The sequence below is a fragment of the Aquarana catesbeiana genome, linkage group LG11, assembly GCF_042186555.1.
Source record: "Aquarana catesbeiana isolate 2022-GZ linkage group LG11, ASM4218655v1, whole genome shotgun sequence".
NCBI lineage: Eukaryota > Metazoa > Chordata > Amphibia > Anura > Ranidae > Aquarana > Aquarana catesbeiana.
In genome coordinates, this window is record NC_133334.1 from 22,908,678 (window position 1) to 22,932,249 (window position 23,572).

A 23,572-nucleotide genomic window follows, 5' to 3' on the forward strand; every position below is an offset into this window, starting at 1 on the left:
ATTTCTCTTCTCGTGAAAGGCCAGAAACTCCATAAAACGTAAACCTTCTTCCAAAAAGTGCATTCAAAAAGAGAGAAGAAGGTAAAAGTTTTCAGCCATAGCTTTACAACTTAGATGATGATGAGACAATAACCTCACCCACAATAAAACCCACATACACTGGACCATTGAGTGGACACCATGCTTCATAAGTGAACCTACCTCAAGTAAACTGTCTCCGACAAGGGCCACCAGGAGATGGTGTCCGTGCCGTTCTCTGACCAGGGCGGCGTTTTCCGAGGCGTACATCGAGGTAAAGTCGAACATGGCTACGTCCGGCTGCTCGTAATGGTTGATGGCGAAGTCCAAAGACGGCAGCTGGTAGTTTGTGGCGAAGTCTGCGGCTTCCCGGGCGTAGGACTGCAGGCTGTCCTGATCCACATTTTGGGCACAAAGCAACGCCTCGGCATCAGCATAATCCTGTAGAACATACAAAGAAAATCCTATGTTGTGATACTGAGCCTCCATGATTGAAAGAAATAAGTGCAATGAATGAAAGTGGTGGGCCAGTGACAGTCAGGCTATGGAGGAAAAAACTAGATGATAATGGACATCCTCCAGCCAGAAAATGAGCCAGGTTATTATTAGGAAGATCTCAGAACATATAAAAATTAATTATAAATGACAAATTAATTACACATGATTATTATTACTATTATTATTAATTTATGAAGTAATAAATAATACATGTAAATAAAAATGATAATTTATATTATTTATAAATATACATATAACTTATAACCATAAATATAAAAATAAAATATAATTATTCATTCATTATTATTAATTATAGCTACAGTTGTTGAAAATAAATTATATGAATTTATTTATGTATTAATTCATGTATTTATTATTATTATTTTTTATTTTATTTTTTTGCAATAAAAGTTTTATTGAGTCAGAAAAAAAAAATCAGGTACATCCTATTATACAGCCATAACTGAATATAGTCATCAAGGATGTATAAACCACCATCTTAGGTCAGCTATACAGCGATCAATATATAACACGTATATTAAAGATCAGAAACATCTTGTGGGTGTCTTGTCGTAATCATGTATTTATTAATATTAATTATTGAATATAACTACAGTTGTTATTATAATTAATGTACAGTTCATTTTTAATTTATAATTAATCTGTAATATATTTTCTGAGTTTATTTATATGTAGTAATCCATATATATATTTTTTTTATATAATATTTTAATATTGTTTAACGCATTTATTATATTGAGTTTTAGATGTCTGCAGCCCTGAAGAAGTGGGACTTTCATAAGTTCCGAAACGTGTTGGCTTTTCCGCACCCATTTTAAATAAAAAATAACTCTGGACTTTTAATCATAGAGGGTTGCTTCTGTTCCTTATCCTACATCAACTTCTTCCTAAGAACCATCTATGGAAGTCCTGAGACAAATAGAGCCACCGGTTGACACGGATACACCCTTTAAATATTCCCCTATAATCCAACGTCCCTCGCCACTAATGTGTGTTTTATGTAAGGGCCTGTGAGGTGAATTAAATTCTGAATCAGAGTCAATGAATGAGCAAAATCCACCTACGTTCAGGATGACCCCCTTGTCCAGCAGACTCTGCTTTTTTGCAGTCATCACGAAATAATGTGTGCTGTCCTTGTAATACACAATGTTCTCGAGGTCGATCCCTGGAAGCAGAAAAGAGATAAAAAAAAAAAGTTTATTGTCCAGGAAAAGCCGCCAGTGTTGTCTTCTGCAGCTGCGATTCTTGGAAAAGCGCCCTCTGTGTTTATTTCAATGAGAGATTACAAGAAGTATATGACTACACACTGCCCACAGACCCTGAGCTACAATAACATTGGATCTATTGTCAGAGGTTTTTTTTTTGTAATCTTGAATACAGTAAGGGATGAATAAGGGATGATTGATTTTGCCCACTAAGGCCCCGTGCACATCTGAGCATTTCACAAACGCGCGCAAAATTTTGCAATTTTGTGTGCATTTATGAAACTCATGAAAACCACACATCGCGTTTGTGGTGCCAGTCATCGTCACCCCCAAATGCAGCAAGCAGATGCATGTTTTTCCGCATAATATATGAAAAAAGAAACACATTTTATTTAATTTCTTAATTTTTCAAAAAATTGTGACAATAGATTGCAACTTCAAAAAAACTCACCATGCCTCTTACTAAATACCTTGGACTGTCACATTCCAAAAAAGGGTAATTTGGAGGGTATTTGTACTGTCCTGGCATTTTAAGGCCTTAAGAAATGAGGGAGGCCATCAGTATGTCAGGATCAGGATCAATTTTCGAATATATATATATATATATATATACACACATACCATAGTTTGTAGATGTTATAACTTTCATACAAACCAATATACACTTATTGGGATTTTGTTTACCAAAGACATGTAGCAGAATTCACCTTGGCCTAAATTTATTTTTATTTAATTTCATTATTATTATTAAATTTATTTTTATTTTTTTTTATTTTACTGGATATGTTTTATAACAGAAAGTAGAAAATATTTTTTTTTTATTTCAAAATTTTGGTCTTTTTTCCTTTATATACCCTGTTTCCCCGAAAATAAGACCTAGCGTGATTGTCAGTGATGGCTGCAATATAAGCCCTACCCCCCAAATAAGCGCTACCCTGTTTCCCCGAAAATAAGCCCTACCCTGAAAATAAGACCTACAAGGACTTTAACTAGGGCTTATTTGGGGGGTAGGGCTGATATTGCAGCCATCACCGACAATCATGCTAGGTCTTATTTTCAGGGAAACAGGGTAGCAAAAAAATAAAATGAACACTGGTGATCAAATACAACAGAAAGCTCTACTTGTGTGAAAAAAAATGATATACATTTTTTTTGGGTATAGTGTTGCATGACCGCGCAATATCCAATTAAAGTAGCGCAGTGCTGCATAGCAAAAAAATGGCCTGGTCATGAAGGAGGTAAAATCTCCCGGAGGGTAGGTGGTTAAATTGGTGGAGCTTCTATGAGATTTTAATGTTGGGGTTTCGATTTGCTTTAAGACGCACACACATGGCCGTGGTATTTATTCAACAGCTGCATTGAAAGTTCCTTTGTCAGGTAGGATCTATTTATGTCAGGCTGATTTCCTCCTGAACTATTCGTCACCCCTGAAAACAAAGCGAATGACCTGGAGCCGGCGTTCTCATGTCATGTGCCGTAGTTTACCGACGGCTCGGAGAATCAGGACCAACCTGTTTCTTCCTTCAAGTCCTGGAAGAATTTCTGATTGAAGATGAAGGCCACGCCGCTGATCTCCTCCACCTTGGCCTCCGCCGTCGTGTTTCTGTTGACAAAGTTGGCTGTGATGGCGATGGCCAGTTTTCCCCGGAATTCTTTCCTTCGAAATCCTGCGGGAAAAAGGAGTGTGAATGTTTAAAGGGATCAACTGTATATTGAATCACATCAATACTTTTGGTTTTTGTTTTGGATAAGGTGGGGAAGGAGAAAACTTTTGCAAGGTCACACTCACCTCTTCTTTGTTTCCGAGCTGGGTCTCTACGTTGACAAATGGCCAACTCTCTTGCTTGGTGCCAACTTTACATGGCAAACCGATATGCAGCTCGGTACTCAAGCAACGAGTGGATACACAGAAGTCAAGACCCCTGCTGCAGTATGTTCTGTGTCCCCAGGGACCTCTGTGACCCCTATGCACTCCTGTGACCTCAGTGCACTTCTATGTCTCCAGTGACCTCTGTGCTCCGGTGACTCCAGTGTCCTATGCAAGCTCCTGTGTCTCCAGTAATGCCAGTGACCTCTATGCACGCCTGTGACCCCAGTGTCCTATGTAAGCTCTTCTGTCTCCAGCTACCCCAGTGATCTCTGTGAGTTCCTTTGTCTCCAGTGATCCCAGTGACCTCTGTGCTCTCCTGTATCTCCAGTGGTCCCAGTGTCCTATGTAGGCTCCTGTGTCTCCAATAACACCAGTGTCTGGTGTAAGCTCCTGTGTCTCCAGTGATCCCAGTGACCTCTGTGCTCTCCTGTATCTCCAGTGGTCCCAGTGTCCTATGTAGGCTCCTGTGTCTCCAGTGACCCCAGTGACCTCTGTAAGCTCCTGTGTGCCTAGTGACCTCTTTGTGCTCCTGTATCTCCAGTGGTCCCAGTGCCCTATGTAGGCTCCTGTGTCTCTAATGACACCAGTGTCCGGTGTAAGATCCTGTGTCTCCAGTGACCTCTGTGAGCTTCTGTGTGTGACCCCAGTGTCCTAATTAAGCTCCTTTGTATACAATGGCCTATGTTACCAGTGACCCAAGTGACCTCAGTTCGTTCTTTTGTCTATAGTGACCCCAATGTCATCTGTGCACTCCTGTGTCTCCAGTGACCTATGTGACCCCTGTGCACTCCAATGGCCCCAGTGTCCTTTGTGCGCCCCCTGTGTCCACAGTGACCCCAGTGTCCTATGTAAGCTCCTGTGCCTCCAGTGACCACAGTGAACTCTGTGAGCTCCTGTGCCTGATTGGCTGAAACAACAGGCGCTGTGATTGGATGCCTGATAGAGAGGACCAGAGACATCGAGGAGCGTGGACGTGGAGGACGCCACCATGACCCGCTGCGAGACAGGTGAGTCCCGACTCCCGGGCGATGCACACTGGCAGCAATTGATGGGGCACAGTAGTGGCAATTGATGGGACATACTTGCAACAATTGATGGGCACACTGGCAGCAATTGATAGGCACACTGGCAGCAATTGATGGGCACACTGGCAGCAATTGATGGGTACAGTGGCTGCGTTTGATGGCACAGTGGCTGCGTTTGATGGCACAGTGGCTGCGCTTGATGGGCACAGTGGCTGCGTTTGATGGCACAGTGGCTGCGCTTGATGGGCACAGTGATTGTGTTTGATGGGCACACCTGCTGCGTTTGATGGGCACAGTGGCTGCAATTGATAGGGGTTTTTTTCAGTTTGTTTGCGCCCCCCAAAAAATTTTGAGCACTGGGATTGGACCCTGCCTATTCCAACATGACTGCGCACCAGTGCACAAAGCAAGGACCATAAAGACATGGATGAGCCAGTTTGGGGTGGAGGAACTTGACTGGCCTGCACAGAGTCCTGACCTCAACCCGATAGAACACCTTTGGGGTGAATTAGAGTGGAGACTGCGAGACGGCCTTCTCATCCAACATCAGTGCCTGACCTCACAAATGCGCTTCTGGAAGAACTATCAAACCTTCCCATAGACACACTCCTAAACCTTGTGGACGGCCTTCCCAGAAGAGTTGAAGCTGTTATAGCTGCAAAGGGTGGACCAACTCAATATTGAACCCTACGGACTAAGACTGGGATGACATTAAAGTTCATGTGGGAGTAAAGGCAGGTGTCCCAATACTTTTGGTCATATAGTAAATATTTTACATGATCTTTATGAAAGATCACATACACTGTAAAGCTAAAGAAAGCCTTTAAAACACTAAAGACGCCAGTTAAATGCCATTAAAAGGAAATCTCAAATGTGACAAATTGTACGGCTTCTCTTTGTAGGAAGTTCGGTGTTTTATGGGATCCTGGGCTGGATTCAGCTTTATACCGCCAGCTGATGTTTGATCGGCGCCGTCATCCAGAGAGGTGGCTGGATACACCCGTGTGTTCTACCACCCAGGAAACACCTTAGTAAATAACAACCTTCACCTCCGGAGGAACGGCTGACAACACCGACACACCGCAGAGTCAGAGGACTGATAGAGAGGACATTGCAAGGAGACTTAAAGGGTAACTCCACTTTCATGGGAAAAAAAAATAGCAAACAAATAAAATAAAAAAAAGAATCTAGCATATACAATTTCTACACAAGTCACATTGTATGCGAATGCTATTGAAAAATGACCTTTCCTTTTCAATGTGTGGTGCTGTAATTCTTGGTAAAATGCAGATAGTATACAGAGCACCATAGCCCCCCCCCCCCCCCCCCGAAATATCATTTCCTGCCTGTGTGATTGGCTCACTGATTTTCCCAGAAGTCTGCACTGAGATACAAGTCAGATTTTGGGCATCCCCTGCAACAACAAAATCAAATTTTTGGTGAGATACTCCCAAAGGGAAATCACGTCTAAAGGGATGCAAACCCTGACACTTTCTTCATTAGAGCCCTGCAGGTGCAGCAGCTGACTGATAATTATAAAGTCACTCCTATTCACATTCACTTTGCACATGAACACAGACAAACAAACAGATATTTCTTCAGAATAACAAAAGGTAGGAATCTGCAACAAAGTTTGTTAAAATCCCTGCAATGTGCATAGATCACCCAGAGGGGAGGGGGTTTTCTTTTAACAAAAGTGGAGTTACTTTTTAACTGCTTGGGGACCGCCCCATAGCAGATACACTGCTACAGGGCGCCCCCTCCTTGTGCAGAATCACCTATATATACATGACTCTGCACTTCCGGGTAGAGGGTGCACACGCACGCCACCGGAGGGCTGCATCTGCTGTGATCAGCCCGCCCCGGGGAGCATATGCACTCTCTAGCCAGAAGTGCAGAACCACATATATATATATAGAGGTGATTCTGCACAGTAAGGGAGCGCCCTGTAGCAGTATATCTGCTATGGGGCAGAAGCTGATCTGCAGGTGCCAGGCACTGGATGTCTGCCAGCACCCACCGATCATCAGGCAGAGACAGAGAACTGAGCACTAGCTATGTATACAAGGCAGATCTCTGTTCTGACAAGGGGGGAAGGGATGAATTTTGTGTCCCTGCAAAGCAGGTAATAAAACTTCCCCGAGTAAAAGCAGCACACATAATACAGTAAAACACTGGCTAGGCACACATTTAACTTTTTGATTGCCCCTGTTTAACCCCTTCCCAGCCATTCGTGTCATTAGTACAGTGACAGTGCATATTTTTTAAGCACTGATCACAGTATTAGTGTCACTGGTTCCCACAAAGTGTCAAAAGTGTCAGTTAGCGTCCGGCTGTTCGCCGCAATATCGCAGTCCCGCTATAAGTTGCTAATCGCCGCCATTACTAGTATAAAAAAAAATGTAATTTAAAAAAATTCCAGGATATATCCCATCGTTTGTAGACACGATAACTTTTGCGCAAACCAATCAATATACGCTTATTGGGATTTTTTTTTTTACCAAAAACATGTAGCAGAATACATATTGGCCTAAATTTATGAAGAAATTTGATTTTTTTACATTTTTTTTATTGGACATGTTTTATAGCAGAAAGTAACAAATATATATATATATCCATTTCTATAGATATATCTATATATATCTATCTATATATGTATATCTATATCTAAAAAAAATATATATATATCTATATATATCTAAATATAGATATATATCGATATAGATATATATCTATATATATCTATATAGATATATATAGATATATATCTATATATATCTATATATAGATATATATAAATTTTAATTGTAGCACAAAAATAAAAACCGCAGAGGTGCTCAAATACCACCAAAATAAAGCTCTGCTTGTGGAAAAAATTATATAAATTCTACTTGGGGCACAGCGCTGCACCTGTCAGTTAAAGTAACGCAGTGCCGTATTGCAAAAAATGGCCTGGTCATGAAGGGGGGTAAATCTTCCGGCGCTGAAGTGGTTAATTGAGGGCAGGTTTAGTCGCACAATTGCCCTCCTTGTTCACCCAATCTAAGGATGAAGATTTTTTTCTTGTTAAAAAAAAAAAAATGATGAAGATTTTACCCCAAAGGCCGAATGACATTTCAAATGCGATTTATTCAGGACACCCTCTAGTCCCGGCATCCTAAATAATTGATCCCATCCCGATTTCTAACTAAAGACATCAATACTTTTTATTTTTAGAATTGTTACCAATTTTAGCTCAACAGATTTAGCAGCCTCCATTGTTTGCATTCAATGCCTGTTGCGTTGGGTGGAGTCACGGCTTCACATTGAGATGAGAGCCTCCACCCAGCCAATGGCTGCGCCTGCTCCGCCCTGCGCTGCTCCTCCCTGCACAGTACTAATTATTTTCCGATTGTCTCTTAATAGCGATGATTTGTCTCCAGATACTTAGAAGGCGACTAATCCTGAGTCACGGATCTGAGAACGTCGTCTAGGAATGAGTGCAAAGCACAAAGGACAGGAATCCAGCCTCAGATAGAATTGTTCATGATAAGTAAAGTGTCAGTTCAACACTTCAAGGAATTTATTATCTCTTTTGTTATTCTGAAGAAATAGATGTTTGTTTCTCAGTGTCTATGTGTAGAATGAATGGGGGTGATTTTATAGTTATCAACCAGCTGCTGCACTTGCAGGGCTCTAATGAGAAAAGTGTCAGGGTCTGCATCCCTTTAGATGTGAGTATCTCAGCTAAAAATGACATTTTTGTTGCAGGGGATGCCCAAAATCTGACCTGTATCTTAGTGCAGACTTCTGGGGAAAATCAGCTAGTGTCAGGGCTGGGCTCAGCCCTTCCTTCTCATAGCTGGCCGCTCAGCCTGTCGTCTAATTGCCAGCTCCTATCTCTCTCCACAGTTACTCAGCTGTTGATGATATCCTGCTCGTCAGTCCTGCCGACTTAAGCCGATCAGCCCAGAGGATCTCTGCCTTCACCTTGGTCAACATCACAGAGACTATTTCCTGTGTTCCTGTTTAAAGACTGGCTTTGCTGACATCCCTTCTGGCTCCAGATCCTGCTTGCTGTTCCACATCATTGATCCCTGACTTTCTGGCTTGGCTGACTATCCGTTCCGGTTACTGAACTTTGGCTGAACATGTTTTGACTATGTTTGTTCTTTTTACTTTTATTATTAAACAAGTGTGATTTAACTGTACTTTTGTCTCGGTCTGATTTCATGGTTTCTGACAGCTAGCCAATCACAGAAGCAGGAAGTGACATTTCTGGGGGGGATGGGGACGTTCCTTACACCACCTCTGTATAGAACGCCTCCAGGTGGCCATATTGCATTTTACAGAAAATTACAGCGGCTGCAGATTAAAAAAGGAAAGGTCATTTTTAATAACATTTAACTACATGTGTAGCAATTGTATAGGCTATGTATTTATTTTTTATTTGATTTTTTTTTTTTTGCCACGAAGGTGGAGTTACCCTTTAAGTCTAATCTGCTTATACTTTGCCTTCCCTGCCCCCTCCCTTCCTTTCCTTCCCTTTACTTTTCCTTACCAACATGCTAGTGCCATTTTTAAATTAAAGGGGTTGTAAAGGCAGAAGGTTTTTTTTTTTTTATCTTAATACGTTCTATGCATGAAGGAAAAAAAACCTTCTGTGTGCAGCTCCCCCCCCCCTCCCCCAGCCCCCCTAATACTAACCTGAGCCCCATCTCGATCCAGCGATGTCCACGAGAGCCTTGCCACTCCGGGGACTCGCACTCCTGATTGGCTTTTGGCAACAGTGGGAGCCGTTGGCTGCTGTCAATCACAGCCAGTGAGCCAATCAGGAGACAGAGGGGGTGGGGCCGAGCTGTGGCTCTGTCTGTGAATGGACACACAGAGCTGTGGCTTGGGAGCGTGCTTGCTTGGGTGCCCACCAGAACAAGCTGCTTGCTGTGGGGGCACTTGGCAGGAGGGAGGAGCCAGGAGGGCCAGCGGGGGACCCGAGAAGAGGAGGGCTGCCCTGCGCAAAACCATTACACAGAGCAGGTAAAGTATAACATGTTTGTTATTTATATATATATATATATATATATATATATATATATATATATATATATATATGTATATATATATATAAAAAAAAAAACAGGCTTAAATATCGTTTTAACCTTTCTGTGTTCATTGTATACTTTATATATATCATTCCAAGAGACCTCAGTCCTGATGCAAGCAGTGGGCTCGTACAAGATACATTACTGCACCTGGGGACCGCGGGGGCGGAGGGGGGAGGAGCAGGTTTCATTGCAGCCGCACAGAGAGGAGTGCTGTCATTTCTAAATACAGAAGCCAGGCTTCTGTGATAGAAGGGACAGCAGTGAGCAGGAGCTCCTAGGCATCCAATAGGATTGCCTGTCCTTTCAGCCAATCGGGGGACGGGTATCAGACCAGCTTCCCGATTGGCCGGGAGGAGGATCAGTGTTGCAACAGCGAATATTCATTCGCTGTTGTAAAACCTGGGTGGGCTCATGCTCTGCACCACGAGCCCACCCTATTTTCAAGCCTATTGGAGCCCCTGGCTCCAATCAGGTTCTTAGATAAACCCCCCCCCGCCGATGTAATTCATACGCCTGGCATCCTGAAAGGGGCCGGGCGCATAAATAGGGGGTGGTGGCCATGGACTGGATAGAGCATGGGGGTGGCGGCCGTGGATAGAGGGTGCAGCGTTCGGGCGCCCTTAATGGACGGGCCGACACTGGGGGCCGGTACAACTGTGCAAGACTGTAGGGAAGGCCAGGGTTCTGATTTAGGTAAGGGGTGAAGTAGTAGAGGGTCACTTTAAGTCGCACTAACATGGGATTGGCACCATTAATAATTACAATACCTTCCAGGGTGTTCCTGCGACCGTCCGCCCCGATGATCGTATCGAATTCATAGTCCGATAAGGGGTGATCCTGGGGTAGGTACTCCGCCCTCCAACCAACTTCTGGGGAAGGAAAATGAAGAGGTCATTGAGTAATGTATGTTATAGGGGGGGAGAGACATAACAGTAAGGGGTGAATCCAGAACGAGACACGGGGGGGTTGTCTTATCAATCTGTTCTGGGTAAGACCCCTAATCCAGCTGCAATCTGATTGGCTGCTGCTTGTGCAAACTGTTAGTGCTATACAAATCATCTATAATAATAATAATAATAACTGGGCCTTTTTCTGGCACTTTTTGTTCACTGATATAAAAATCTGTATTTTTTGCTAGAAAATTACTTAGAACCCCCAAACTTTTTTTTTTTTTTCAGCAGAGACCCTAGAGAATTAAATGGCGTTGTAATGTTTTTATATCAGGTTTTTCAAATGCAATTTTTTGGGGGAAAAATACACTTTAATGAATGTTAATGGAAAAAAACAAAACAATATATAACTCAAATATTGGTAAGTTTTAAAAGATGATGTTACGACGAGTACATAGACACCTAACATGACCTGCTTTAAAATCGAAAACAAATATTAAAATATTTGAGCTATGTGAAATAAAATAATAAGATACCATCATCATCATAATCATAATAACAACATCAACAACAATAATAATAATAATAGCAAAATAAATAATAATAATAAATTATAATAATTGGCAGCTGCGAAAAACATCTTGGTGCTGACACTTTATCACATCGGGGCTTCTGTATGGGGGAAACAGGGAGGGGCATGCCTGAGAATGCAGTGGGCGTGCCTGGGAATGCAGTGGGCGTGTCTGGGAATGCGGTGGGCGTGTCTGGGAACACAGTGGGCGTGTCCGGGAATGCAGTGGGCGTTTCCGGGAATATTTTACTTTTGTAGCAAACAGGAGTTCCCACCAATCCAAATTACTGACCAAAGTCGGTAATTCTTAACGGCATCCATCTTGCTAATGTGCATGAGGCAAAAAAAAAACCTGGTTAACAAAGTCCCCTGCGTTCTGGTGCGGCGCAATTAAAGAAAAAAGGTCCATTCGCTTTTTTCTGTCTGATTTTTACACGTAGGGCAAGCCCATTGAATGAGCTGCCTCAAACGGGACGCACCAAAAAAACGTCACCTGCATGGGTGTGAACACTCAAGCTAAATTTAGTGACTTTGCCTAGGCTGAGATGATGTCATCAGTCTGCTGCAGGCAGGAGGAAGCATTTCCTCAGTCTCACCCTCCTTCAGTGAACAGTCTGCAACCTTTTAGCAAATCCGCAAGATGAGAGGCTGCAGCAGGGGCTGATCTGTGTCGGTCAGCTCTCTCCCTGAATCTCAATATTTACTAGACTTGTCCCCAACACAACAGTTTACAAATCGCCGCGCCGTACGGGTGGGGAGAGCCGCCGGCAGCATATGACACCGGCCCTCCGCTGACTTAACAGGCTATAATTTATTGTCGCCCGTCTCATTTTTTCATTCTCTCAGGTTTCAGAATCTTCCAAAATTCCAATTTGTCATCACTTTGTGATCATGATGAAACCTTAGACCGTCTCCCCCCCCCGTCCCGGCTAAAATTATCCCGCCAACCGCGAGAGCAGGCGGAGGATTAATCGCCGCCTTTATCCAGGCACGCGCCGGGGGCTACCACGAGATGGGGAAAGGCACCGACCTGTGCCGGGAGCCGCGTCCAAGTCTATCGATGGCGTGACCGCAGATTGGCTTGTTCTCAGAACGTTTTGCCGCGCCGACTTACCTTAGATGACATCAGCCAGGAAACCGAGGCGGGATACAATACAAAATGTAATTTCTTATAACAAAAACATACTTTGGTTCTCCTGATCCTCCGGTGGCTCCAGAAGTTTCACAAATTCGACATTCACGTGGATCTCTACACCGTGCAGAAGGGCGATCTTAAACAACATGAGCTGCAGCTGCCAGATACCTGCAAAAGACATCGACCAATAGGAAACATCAGACTGTGATGATGTCACCATACAATCCTACATAGAGAAATATAGATCATCAATAGGGATGAGGAGCACCTAAAGCTGCTCCACTGCAGAGGGCTGGTCCCACCAATGTCATCTGGTAAACTGATATTTCCAGGGGGTTGCCGATCTCCTGGGTCCACCTCTCAGCTCTCACTGGTAGTTCCCTCCAACCTCACATCAATATAGGATACAATGTTAACCCGGAGGTTGGAGGGAGGAACCAGCAGGGTTCTGCTGTGGTGGAGGGGGACCAGGACATTGGCACTCCCATTAGGGTTGGTTTTACCGGCAGACCTTGGAGCACTGAGTGTCAAGGTCAGCAGGGATATAAGTATTTAGCCTTTACTCTACAGCAGTGGTCTCCAAATTCTTGCCCACATGCCGAATGTGACCCTTTGCTTGCCTCTATCCGGCCCCTGGGGCACTGTTCCTACCACTGATATGAGGCACTATTACTCCCACTGATGCAAGTCCCTATTCCTTCCACTGACACCAAAGATGGGGCACTATTCCTTCCACTGACACCAACAATGAGGCACCATTTCTTCCACTGACACCAACAATGGGGCTCTATTCCTTTTACTGGCACCAACGATGGGGCACCATTCCTCACGCTGATTCCAACAATGGGGAACTATTCCTTTCACTGGCACCAACAATGAGGTACTATTTCTTCCACTGACACAAACAATGGGGCACTATACCTCCCAATGACTCCAACAATGGGGCGCTATTCCTTTCACTGGCACCAACGATGGGGCACTATTCCTCACGCTGACTCCAACAATGGGGAACTATTCCTTCCACTGATACCAAAGATGGGGCACTATTCCTTCCACTGAGACCAACAATGAGGCACCATTCCTTCAACTGACACCAACAATGAGGCACCATTCCTTCCACTGACACCAACAATGAGGCACCATTTCTTCCACTGACACCAACAATGAGGCACCATTCCTTCCACTGACACCAACAATAGGGTACTATTCCTTTCACTGGCACCAACGATGGGGCACCATTCCTCACGCTGACTCAAACAATGGGGAACTATTCTTTCTACTGATACCAACAATGAGGCACTATTCCTTCCACTGACACCAACGGGGGAAACTATTCCTACCACTGACTCCAACGATTTGGCACTATTCCCCTTACTGATACCAACAATGGGGCACTATTCCTTCCACTGACACCAACGGGGGGAACTATTCCTTCCACTGACTCCAACGATATGGCACTATTCCCCTTACTGATACCAACAATGGGGCACCTTTGCTTCCACTGACTCCAATTATGGAGCACTATTCCTCCTCTCCAGTTTTAGTTAATAATCCTCACTGTCTACTTCCTCTGATGCTGGGCATTTTCTCCTCTCAATGACCACAGTCTCCACAGTCTGACCCTCCTAAAATGTAAATGACAGTAAACCAGCCCTTTGTTTAGAAAGTTTGGAGAGTCCTGCTCTCCAGGAATGAGCTTCCCTGAAATCATTTTATTACATGGCAGGGCCTCTTTAAGGCTTGGGCACTCTGGAATGTATGAAAGGCAGAATTAATGTCCACATATCCAAAACGCATTGACCTGGAAAAAATATGCAGATAAGAGCCCATTTACACCTACACATGAGCATTTTATTGCATGCTGCATTGCTCCTGGTTAATTAATTCCATCAAACTCTTAATGAACTTCAGCACACCAAAAAGCATACCCATTCCTGGTCAGCACGGTACAACCGAACATCTTTGGAATGAACTGGAACACCCATTGAGAGCCAGGTCTTCTCATCCATCATCAGTGCCTGACCTCCCAATGGACACAAATTTCCACAGACACCCTACAAAATCTTGTGGAAAGCCTTCCCAGAGGTGTGGAGGATGTTAGAGCCACAAAAGAGGTCCAACATTATAATAACGGCCATGGTTTTGGAATGGGATGATCAGCAAGTTTCAATGAGCTTGTTGGTCATCCGATTTCAAAATCATGGCCAATAATGTGGAGTTTGACCTCCTTTGTGGCACTAACATCCTCCACACCTCTAGGAAGGCTTTCCACAAGATTTCAGAAGAGCGTGTTTTGGAATTTGTGTGAAGGTCAGGTGTTCACAAGCTTTGGACATAGCGTATCTCCGGAAATGTTACACTGTATACAAACATCTGACACGCAAAAAATATATCTGATACTAGATCTACCTTAATCGGCTTTCCAGCAATGGCACAAGCCAGCTCTGCCATAGCCATAGCCACCTCTCCCATGACACTCACTTATATGGTCGATGGCTCCAGCGCAGAACTTTCCATAAAACTTCTTGGCCCCGAGACATCGGAGGTCGTGGATGGTGTAGGGCCAGAGGTGTAGGACGTTGTTTCGGGAGAAGGTGTCTCTCTTTTCCACCACAACCACTTTGGCTCCTAAACAGGCCAACTCAATGGCAAGACGAAGTCCACAGGGGCCCCCACCAATGATTAGGCACTAGAATAAAAGAAAAAAAAAAACAGTAGGTAACATTAGTGCATTGGGAACAACAATATATTTATATTTATTAGAGTTGGGAAAGTTTAGAAGACATGTCTGGTTTGTATTGCTTGTTGTGCCCTGGTGACACCTACATCCTCCTATTCCTGGTGACACCTGTACTCTCCTATTCCTGGTGACACCTACATCCTCCTATTCCTGGTGACACCTACATCCTCCTATTCCTGGTGACACCTGTACTCTCCTATTCCTGGTGACACCTACATCCTCCTATTCCTGGTGACACCTACATCCTCCTATTCCTGGTGACACCTACATCCTCCTATTCCTGGTGACACCTACATCCTCCTATTCCTGGTGACACCTGTACTCTCCTATTCCTGGTGACACCTGTACAGGAAGTAGGGGGGTATCCCTCCTAGAGAAAATTCTATGGAATTTCTGACAGGAACTTAACTGGCCTGCACAGAGTCCTGACCTCATCCCAACAGAACACCTTTGGAATCAATTAAAGCGGAGACTGCGAGCCAGGCCTTCTCGTCCAACATCAGTGCCTGACCTCACAAATGCGCTTCTGGAAGAACGATCAAACCTTCCCATAGACACACTCCTAAACCTTGTGGACGGCCTTCCCAGAAGAGGTGAAGCTGTTATAGCTGCAAAGGGCGGGCCAACTCAATTATTGAACCCTACGGACTCAGCCCACGTTCACGTTGAGGGCGGGTTCTGAAGTTCAGCTGAACTCGCACGTCCGACTTCGGGTGCGGTTTGACAGAAATCTGTGGGGGTTCATGCACAGATGTCTATTCAAATTGCCCCCCGAAGTCGCCAAAAGTAGCACTGGAACTACGCCCCGATCTGGCATGCGATTTGACATGTCAGCCCAATGTGAACGTGGGCTCAGGCTGGAATACCATTAAAGTTCATGTGCGTGTAAAGGCAGACGTCCCAATACTTTTAACAATATAGTGTGTGTGTGTGTGTGTGTATATATATATATATATATATTTGTATATTATAATATATTATTATTATTATTATTGATATATTATTATAATATCTATTACATTAAACAGTAATATAATACAATTGTGTATATATTTATGTATTATATAGCTATAAAATATAGTCATTTTATATAATGACAGGAGACAAGCTGAAATCCAAAGACCGCGTCCGTGCTAGTTTTCGCGTGTGACCGGGGTGCACCTTTGAACGCAGGCTGGAAGCGCTGTCCGCCCCCCCCCCCCCCCCAAATCCGATGTGCGCAGAGCTGCCCAGAATTCCAGGCCTGTTAAAACACAGCTGGGTGTTGTGCTAATTAATCTTTGACATTAGACATCATCGGTACAATGGCTGGATGAGGTAAGGGGGTCGGTCATGACATTTCTGGGCCATGACATCATCCCTGATAGCGGAGGCACCCCACAAGGCACCATGATAAGACCTCAGGAGGGGTGCGGGCTGCATGTTGCTTCATATCGCGTTGTACTGTGATATACTCTGATTATGTAACTGTTTTATAGCAAATCTGTCATTAAAGTGTATCTCAAGCCAAAACTTTTTTTTTTTTTTCATTTTCATTTCACATAGAGAGCAAGGAAAGGTTACAACTTCTGTCAGCTATTACTGCTCACTTTCTTTCCTGTTGTCACCGGGACAGGAAATGAAGTAAAAATTCCAAGAGACATATAGACAGCAGTAAAGAATAAGGAAAGTGTAGCTTTTTTATCATTTGGCATTCATTGATCTTTGAATCCACATACGTTGTTACTGTTTTTGTTTTTTTTTAACTGGTAAAAAAGAAAGAGGACAGTCCCTGAAACGTTGGTAGGTCTCATTCATCTTCATCACAACCCAAGGTGATTATTAAAAAAAAAATCCTTTGGTGTTGTCAGGACGGCATCAGAAGACGATGTGCCTGCGCCCCAACGTGTAGAACAAGGGGTCACTGCCAGCCTGTTGTGCGCACATTTGAGTGAATACGTATGAGCACGCCCACCTAAGCCCATTCTTAGTGTCAGGTGGCCTATTTAGGAAATAATGAATTGTCTTCCATTGTTAACCTGCCACCCATACCGCCTACTACTGTAACATACTTACTAGTTGCTGACTTGGCCTATCCCTGGACTTGTCTCTGCTCTCTGACTTCCTGGTGTGACCCGGCCTGATCCTGATCTTGCTTCTGTTTGCCTGCCTTTTGCTGGCTCTGCTAGTTCCTGACCTCAGCCCATCTCTGCTGACTTCCCGTTGGAACCCGACCTGATCCTGACTCTGCCTTTGTTTGCCTGCCTGTTGCTGACTCTGCTAGTTCCTGACCTCAGCTGATCTTTGCTAACTTCCCGTTGAAACTGGACCTGATCCTGACTCCGCCTTTGCCTGCCTGTTGCTTACTCTGCTAGTTCCTGACCACAGCTCATCTCTGCTAGTTTCCTGGTGTGACCCGGCCTGATCTTTTTGCCTGGCGGTGACTTGGTTAGTTACTGACCACGGCTCATCTCTGATGACTTCCTGGTGTGACCTTGAACTAGTTAAGAAACAAAGCTGAGCCACAGAAATGCTGGATGGTCTTCAATTGTTACCCTCCCACCTGAACCCACACCTATTTCTGTAACCTGCTTACCCTTGCTGACTTGGACTATCCCTGGACTTGTCTCTGCTATGACTTCCTGGCTTGACCTGGCCTGATCCTGATCTTGCCTGTGTTTGCCTGCCTGTTTCTGAGTCAACTAGTTCCTGACCTTGGCCCATTTCTACTGACTTCTCATTGGGACCTGACCCGATACTAACTCTGCCTTTGTTTTCCTGCTTGTTGCTGACTATACTAGTTCCTGACCTCAGCTGATCTTTGCTAACTTCCCGTTGAAACTGGACCTGATCCTGACTCCGCCTTTGCCTGCCTGTTGCTTACTCTGCTAGTTCCTGACCACAGCTCATCTCTGCTAGTTTCCTGGTGTGACCTGGCCTGACCTTGTCTTTGTTCGCCAGCCTGTTGCTGACTATACTAGTTCCTGACCTAAAATTATCTCTACTGACTTCCTGGTGTAACGCAGCCTTCTCCTGAACCATTTTTTGTTTGCCTGCCTGTTGCTGACTTGGCTAGTTCCTGACCACGGCCCATCTCTGCTAACATCCTGGTGTTGATCTTGACTACATCGTTTTTGCCTGCCTGTTGTTGACTTGGCTAGTTCCTGACCACCTCTGGACTATCTCTGACCATTCCTGACCATGACCACGGCTTATCTCTGCTAACATCCTGGACTGATCTTGACCCCATCTTTTTTGCCTGCATGTTGTTGACTTGGCTAGTTCCTGATCATCTCTGGACTATCTCTGACCATTCCTGACCATGGCCCATCTCTGCTGACTTTCTGGTGTGACCTGGCCTGATCCTGCCCCATCTTTATTTGCCTGCCTGTTGCTGATTCAACTTGTTCCTGACCACAGCTCATCTCTGATGACCTTCTGGTGTGACCTTGTCATGCTCCTTGACTACCACTCTACTTCGGCTGACCTTCCAGTGTGATCTTGGCCTGCCTTCTAACCACAACACTGTCTTCTGCCTTTCCTGCTATCTGTAGACCACTGCCTGTGTCTGACCATGCTTCCAGCCTGCCGTGGGTTCCAATAATCCTGCCAGCTGCTGTCCACCCTGCCTCACCACCACTTCTCTTGTGTCCATGTTCAGTGGTCTGGAGATCTGGGTAGTGGAGATTAGGGCAGCAGGTAGTGGTGCTGTGGATCTAAGCACTACAAGTTAACAGGCCTGAATCTGGAAAGAAAACTACAAATTCTCCTCCTATGGTCATTCCTGTTTTTCCTGTAAAATATGGATGCATTGACTCCCTTTGATCTTAAAGCAATGAGGACAATTTTTTCTAGGTGTCTAACTTAGGCAGTAGGCTAATTTGCTTACAACCAGTCCTCCCAGCTTCAAAAGCCAAAAGGAGATTATTAAGGCCTGACTGGGCTTTCTGTTTAAATCAACTCAAGACATTCCAGGTGCCTCAAAACAAAAGGTATGCAAAGTCACAGCCTGCGTAGAAAAGCCTTTCCCCCGCCATTGTTCTGCAGAGGAGAACCTTTGCTCCGTGTGGAAGCAGTGGTCTTGCTGCAGAGTTCTAAAACACCTCCTGCGGAGTCAGGATCAGAGCTCTCCAGTCAGCAGGGGGCAATGCGCTTGGCTGATTGAGGCGCTATTGATTAGACACAGCAGGACCAGTCCACCCAAAATTGTTACTCTAATCATTAGAATCAAATTGATACTCTATACGTGAGGTCTCTGTGCTGAGTTCCCCGCTTTGCACCCCTGTTGTGTACATTATGAGGAATTTCCACCATCCCTGTGCTGAGTTCCCAGATCTGTACACCTGCTGTGCCCACTATGAGGGGATCCCACCATTTCTGTGCTGAGCTTCCAGGTCTGTACACCTGCTGTGCCCAATATGAGGGGGTGCCACCATCTCTGTAAAGAGTTCCTGGGTCTGTACACCTGCTGTGCTCATTATGAGGGGTTCCCACCATCCCTGTGATGAGTTCCCAGGTCTGTACACCTACTGTGCTCATTATGAGGGGTTCCCACCATCCCTGTGCTGAGTTTCCAGGTCTGTACACCAACTGTGCACATTATGAGGGGTTCCCACCATCCATGTGCTGAGCTTCCAGGTCTGTACACCTGCTGTGTTCATTATGAGGGGTTCCCACCATCTCTGTGCTGAGCTTCCAGGTCAGTACACCTGCTGTGCCCAATATAAGGGGGTGCCACCATCTCTGTAAAGAGTTCCAGGGTCTGTATACCTGCTGTGCTCATTATGAGGGGTTCCCACCATCCCCACTTTTGTATGCATATTATATTTTAGAAGAAGGCACTAGAACACACAAGATCAAGGTCAGGTCAAGATTCCTCAAAACTCCCAGATGGACAGTAACAAAATTTGGGAATTATGGTCGGAAGATCTCACTGTTGGAATATCCAAGACATAAAATCTAGAAGATGACTCTGCCCACATATTCAAATATCCCTTATGAATATTAGTGGATGCTGGTAAAGAGATTTTTGCAACCAGGTTCCCAGCTCCGCCCATCTGCTGCGGAATGTTGGAGGAACTCTCAGTCCCATTCATTCATTTTATGTTACGGAGAAATCAGATGGAAATGTCTCCTCCAGAAACGGAAAATAGAGCTAGCTGGTTATTCAGCCCATCAGAAGACACTTCAATTAAAAACACAAGTAGACAGCGGAATGACCCTTTTATTAAGTGATGTTGGCATTGCCATAGTGATAACACGACCTAAAAAAAAAAAAAAAAAAAGCTAGCCGGAGACAAAACCATTTCCTCATCTGCGTTGGGCAGACAGGATTACTCATTCCTAAAAATACATTCCTCCTTCCAAAATCACTGATGACATGCCGTTCTGTATACACAAAGAAAACATCAACCCGGCCGGGTCCGCAAAGCACAAAATCCACAGCAGATGTTATCATTGAGGAGAGGACACCGGCTGGCAGGCGCTGCGTCTGATCAGGGAACGGCATGTTCACAATGCCATAAAGTGGACCTGTCATCAAATATATAGTCCAAGCTAATTCCATGCATGCGCAATATTGTGTCAGTGTAACACTTTCAGGTGTTTATTACCTCTCACAGAGTTCATAGTACTGCCCCCCCCCCCCCCCTCCCCGACAATGCCATCATCTGATTTTCTCACCAGAAGGACGGTCCCATCTTTGTTCTGGCATCATAGACCTAAATAAAGAGCGTTTGGGCATGAAGCAGTTCACTATTTAAAGTAACCTGTCGTGTGTCTGGATTAAAGTTGTAATGCACTATTAATAATTGTATCAGTATGCAGGCAGAGACTTTACTGTGCATGTATAGATATTGATAGGAAGAGATGTCATGGGCCTCGGAGGGCAAGAGCTGGGCAATTATGGAGCTTTGAGAGGGAAGAGCGGGAGAGTTCTGCTCAGGGGGGTGAAAGCTCGAATGTTTCCTTACCCTTGAAGCCTCATTTAGGGAGGAGTTGAGTTATTTCACCTCTAGCTCTAATGTTAACCCTAAGACTAACCATAACTCTAACCCTAATGGTAACACTAATATTAAATATGATGCTAACCCTAATTCTAAACCCCTACTCTAACCCTAACTCTAGATCTAATACTAACCCTAATGATAACACTGATGCTGACCCTAAATCTAATACTAACCCTTACTCCAACCATAACATTAACCATAACGCTAAACCTAATGCTAATCTTAACTCTAACCTAAAATTTGAAACCCTTATGCTAAGCCAAACATGAACCCTAACTTTAGCCTTAATTCTAACCCAAATGCTAACCCTAACGCTAAGTCTTATGTAAACCCTTATTCTAACCCTAATGTCAACACAAACTCTAATGCTAACCGTTACTATAATATTAATGTTCAAAGTAATTCTACAGTATCTCACAAAAGTGAGTACGCCCCTCACATTTTTGTAAATATTTTCTTCTATCTTTTCATGTGACAACACTGAAGAAATGACACTTTGCTACAATGTAAAGTAGTGAGTGTACAGCTTGTATAACAGTGTAAATTTGCTGTCCCCTCAAAATAACTCAACACACAGCCATTAATGTCTAAACCGCTGGCAACAAAGTGAGTACACCCCTAAGTGAAAATGTCCAAATTGGGCCCAATTAGCCATTTTCCCTCCCAGGTGTCATGTGACTCGTTAGTGTTACAAGGTCTCAGGTGTGAATGGGGAGCAGGTGTGTTACATTTGGTTATCGCTCTCACACTCTCATACTGGTCACTAAAAGTTCAACATGGCACTTCATGGCAAAGAACTACCTGAGGATCTGAAAATAAGAATTGTTGCTCTACATAAAGATGGCCTAGGCTATAAGAAGATTGTCAAGACCCTGAAACTGAGCTGCAGCACGGTGTCCAAGACCATACAGCAGTATAATAGGACAGGTTCCACTCAGAACAAGCCTCGCCATGGTCCACCAAAGAAGTTGAGGTCACGTGCTCAGCGTCATATCCAGAGGTTGTCTTTGGGAAAAAGACGTATGAGTGCTGCCAGCATTGCTGCAGAGGTTGAAGGGGTGGGGTGTCAGCCTGTCAGTGCTCAGACCATACGCCGCACACTGCATCAAATTGATCTGCATGGCTGTTGTCCAAGAAGGAAGCCTCTTCTAAAGATGATGCACAAAAAAGCCCACAAACAGTTTGCTGAAGACAAGCAGACTAAGGACATGGATTACTGGAACCATGCCCTGTGGTCTGATGAGACCAAGATAAACGTATTTGGTTCAGATGGTGTCAAGCGTGTGTGGCAGCAACCAGGTGAGGAGGACAAAGACAAGTGTGTCTTGTCTACAGTCAAGCATGGTGGTGGGAGTGTCATGGTCTGGGGCTGCATATGTGCTGCCGGCACTGGGGAGCTACAGTTCATTGAGGGAACCATGAATGCCAACATGTACTGTGACATACTGAAGCAGAGCATGATCCCCTCCCTTCAGAGACTGGGCCGCAGGGCAGTATTCCAACATGATAATGACCCCAAACACACCTCCAAGATGACCACTGCCTTGCTAAAGAAGCTGAGGGTAAAGATGATGGACTGGCCAAGCATGTCTCCAGACCTAAACCCTATTGAGCATCTGTGGGACATCCTCAAACGGAAGGTGGAGGAGCACAAGGTCTCTAATATCCACCAGCTCCGGGATGTCATCATGGAGGAGTGGAAGAGGATTCCAGTGGCAACCTGTGAAGCTCTGGTGAACTCCATGCCCAAGATGGTTAAGGCAGGGCTGGAAAATAATGGTGGCCACACAAAATATTGACACTTTGTGCCCAATTTGGCCATTTTCACCTAGGTGTGTACTCACTTTTGTTGCCAGCGGTTTAGACATTAATGGCTGTGCGTTGAGTTATTTTGAGGGGACAGCAAATTTACACTTTTATACAAGCTGTACACTCACTACTTTACATTGTAGCAAAGTGTCATTTCTTTAATGTTGTCACATGAAAAGATTGAAGAAAATATTTACAAAAATGTGAGGGGTGTACTCACTTTTGTGAGATAATGTATCATAATGTTAACCCTAACTCTAATATTAAACTCTTGTGCTAAGCCTAACATTAACCATAACTTCAGGCCTAATGCTAACCCTAAACCTAATGTTAACCATAATTCTAACCCTAAACACTAACAAGACTAACTCTAACCCTAGCTCTAATGTTAACCCTAAGGCTAACCCCATCTCTAAATCTAATGCTAAGCCTAATGTTAACCCTAATGTTAAATCTGATACTAACCCTAATTCTAAACCCTTACTCTAACCCTAACTCTAGGCCTTATACTAACCCTAACCCTAATGTTAACCCTGATGCTAACTCTAGCTCTAATAGTAAACCTTACTTAATATTACCCCTAATGTTAACCATAATGTTAACCATAATGCTAATCCTTACTATAAAACAAATGCTAACCCTATCTCTAAACCTAATGCTAACCATAATGTTAAATCTGACACTAACCCTAATTCTATACCCTTACTCTAGACCTAATA

The 23,572-nt window shown here is 44.2% G+C and overlaps 1 protein-coding gene across 7 annotated transcripts in view; it reads right to left on the reverse strand.

The window, feature by feature from the left end:
• The window catches only part of MICAL2 (microtubule associated monooxygenase, calponin and LIM domain containing 2), a 320,593-nt gene that overhangs the window by 188,921 nt on the left and 108,100 nt on the right, over window positions 1-23,572 (reverse strand). For all 7 annotated transcript variants that reach the window (XM_073604070.1, XM_073604065.1, XM_073604063.1 and 4 more), the window contains exons 3-8: window positions 14,799-15,006; window positions 12,369-12,485; window positions 10,489-10,590; window positions 3,254-3,409; window positions 1,602-1,702; window positions 202-459 (exon numbers count right to left, since the gene is read on the reverse strand). In XM_073604070.1, the coding sequence (XP_073460171.1) occupies window positions 202-459; window positions 1,602-1,702; window positions 3,254-3,409; window positions 10,489-10,590; window positions 12,369-12,485; window positions 14,799-15,006 (942 nt within the window). The remainder of the gene's footprint in view (window positions 1-201; window positions 460-1,601; window positions 1,703-3,253; window positions 3,410-10,488; window positions 10,591-12,368; window positions 12,486-14,798; window positions 15,007-23,572) is intronic.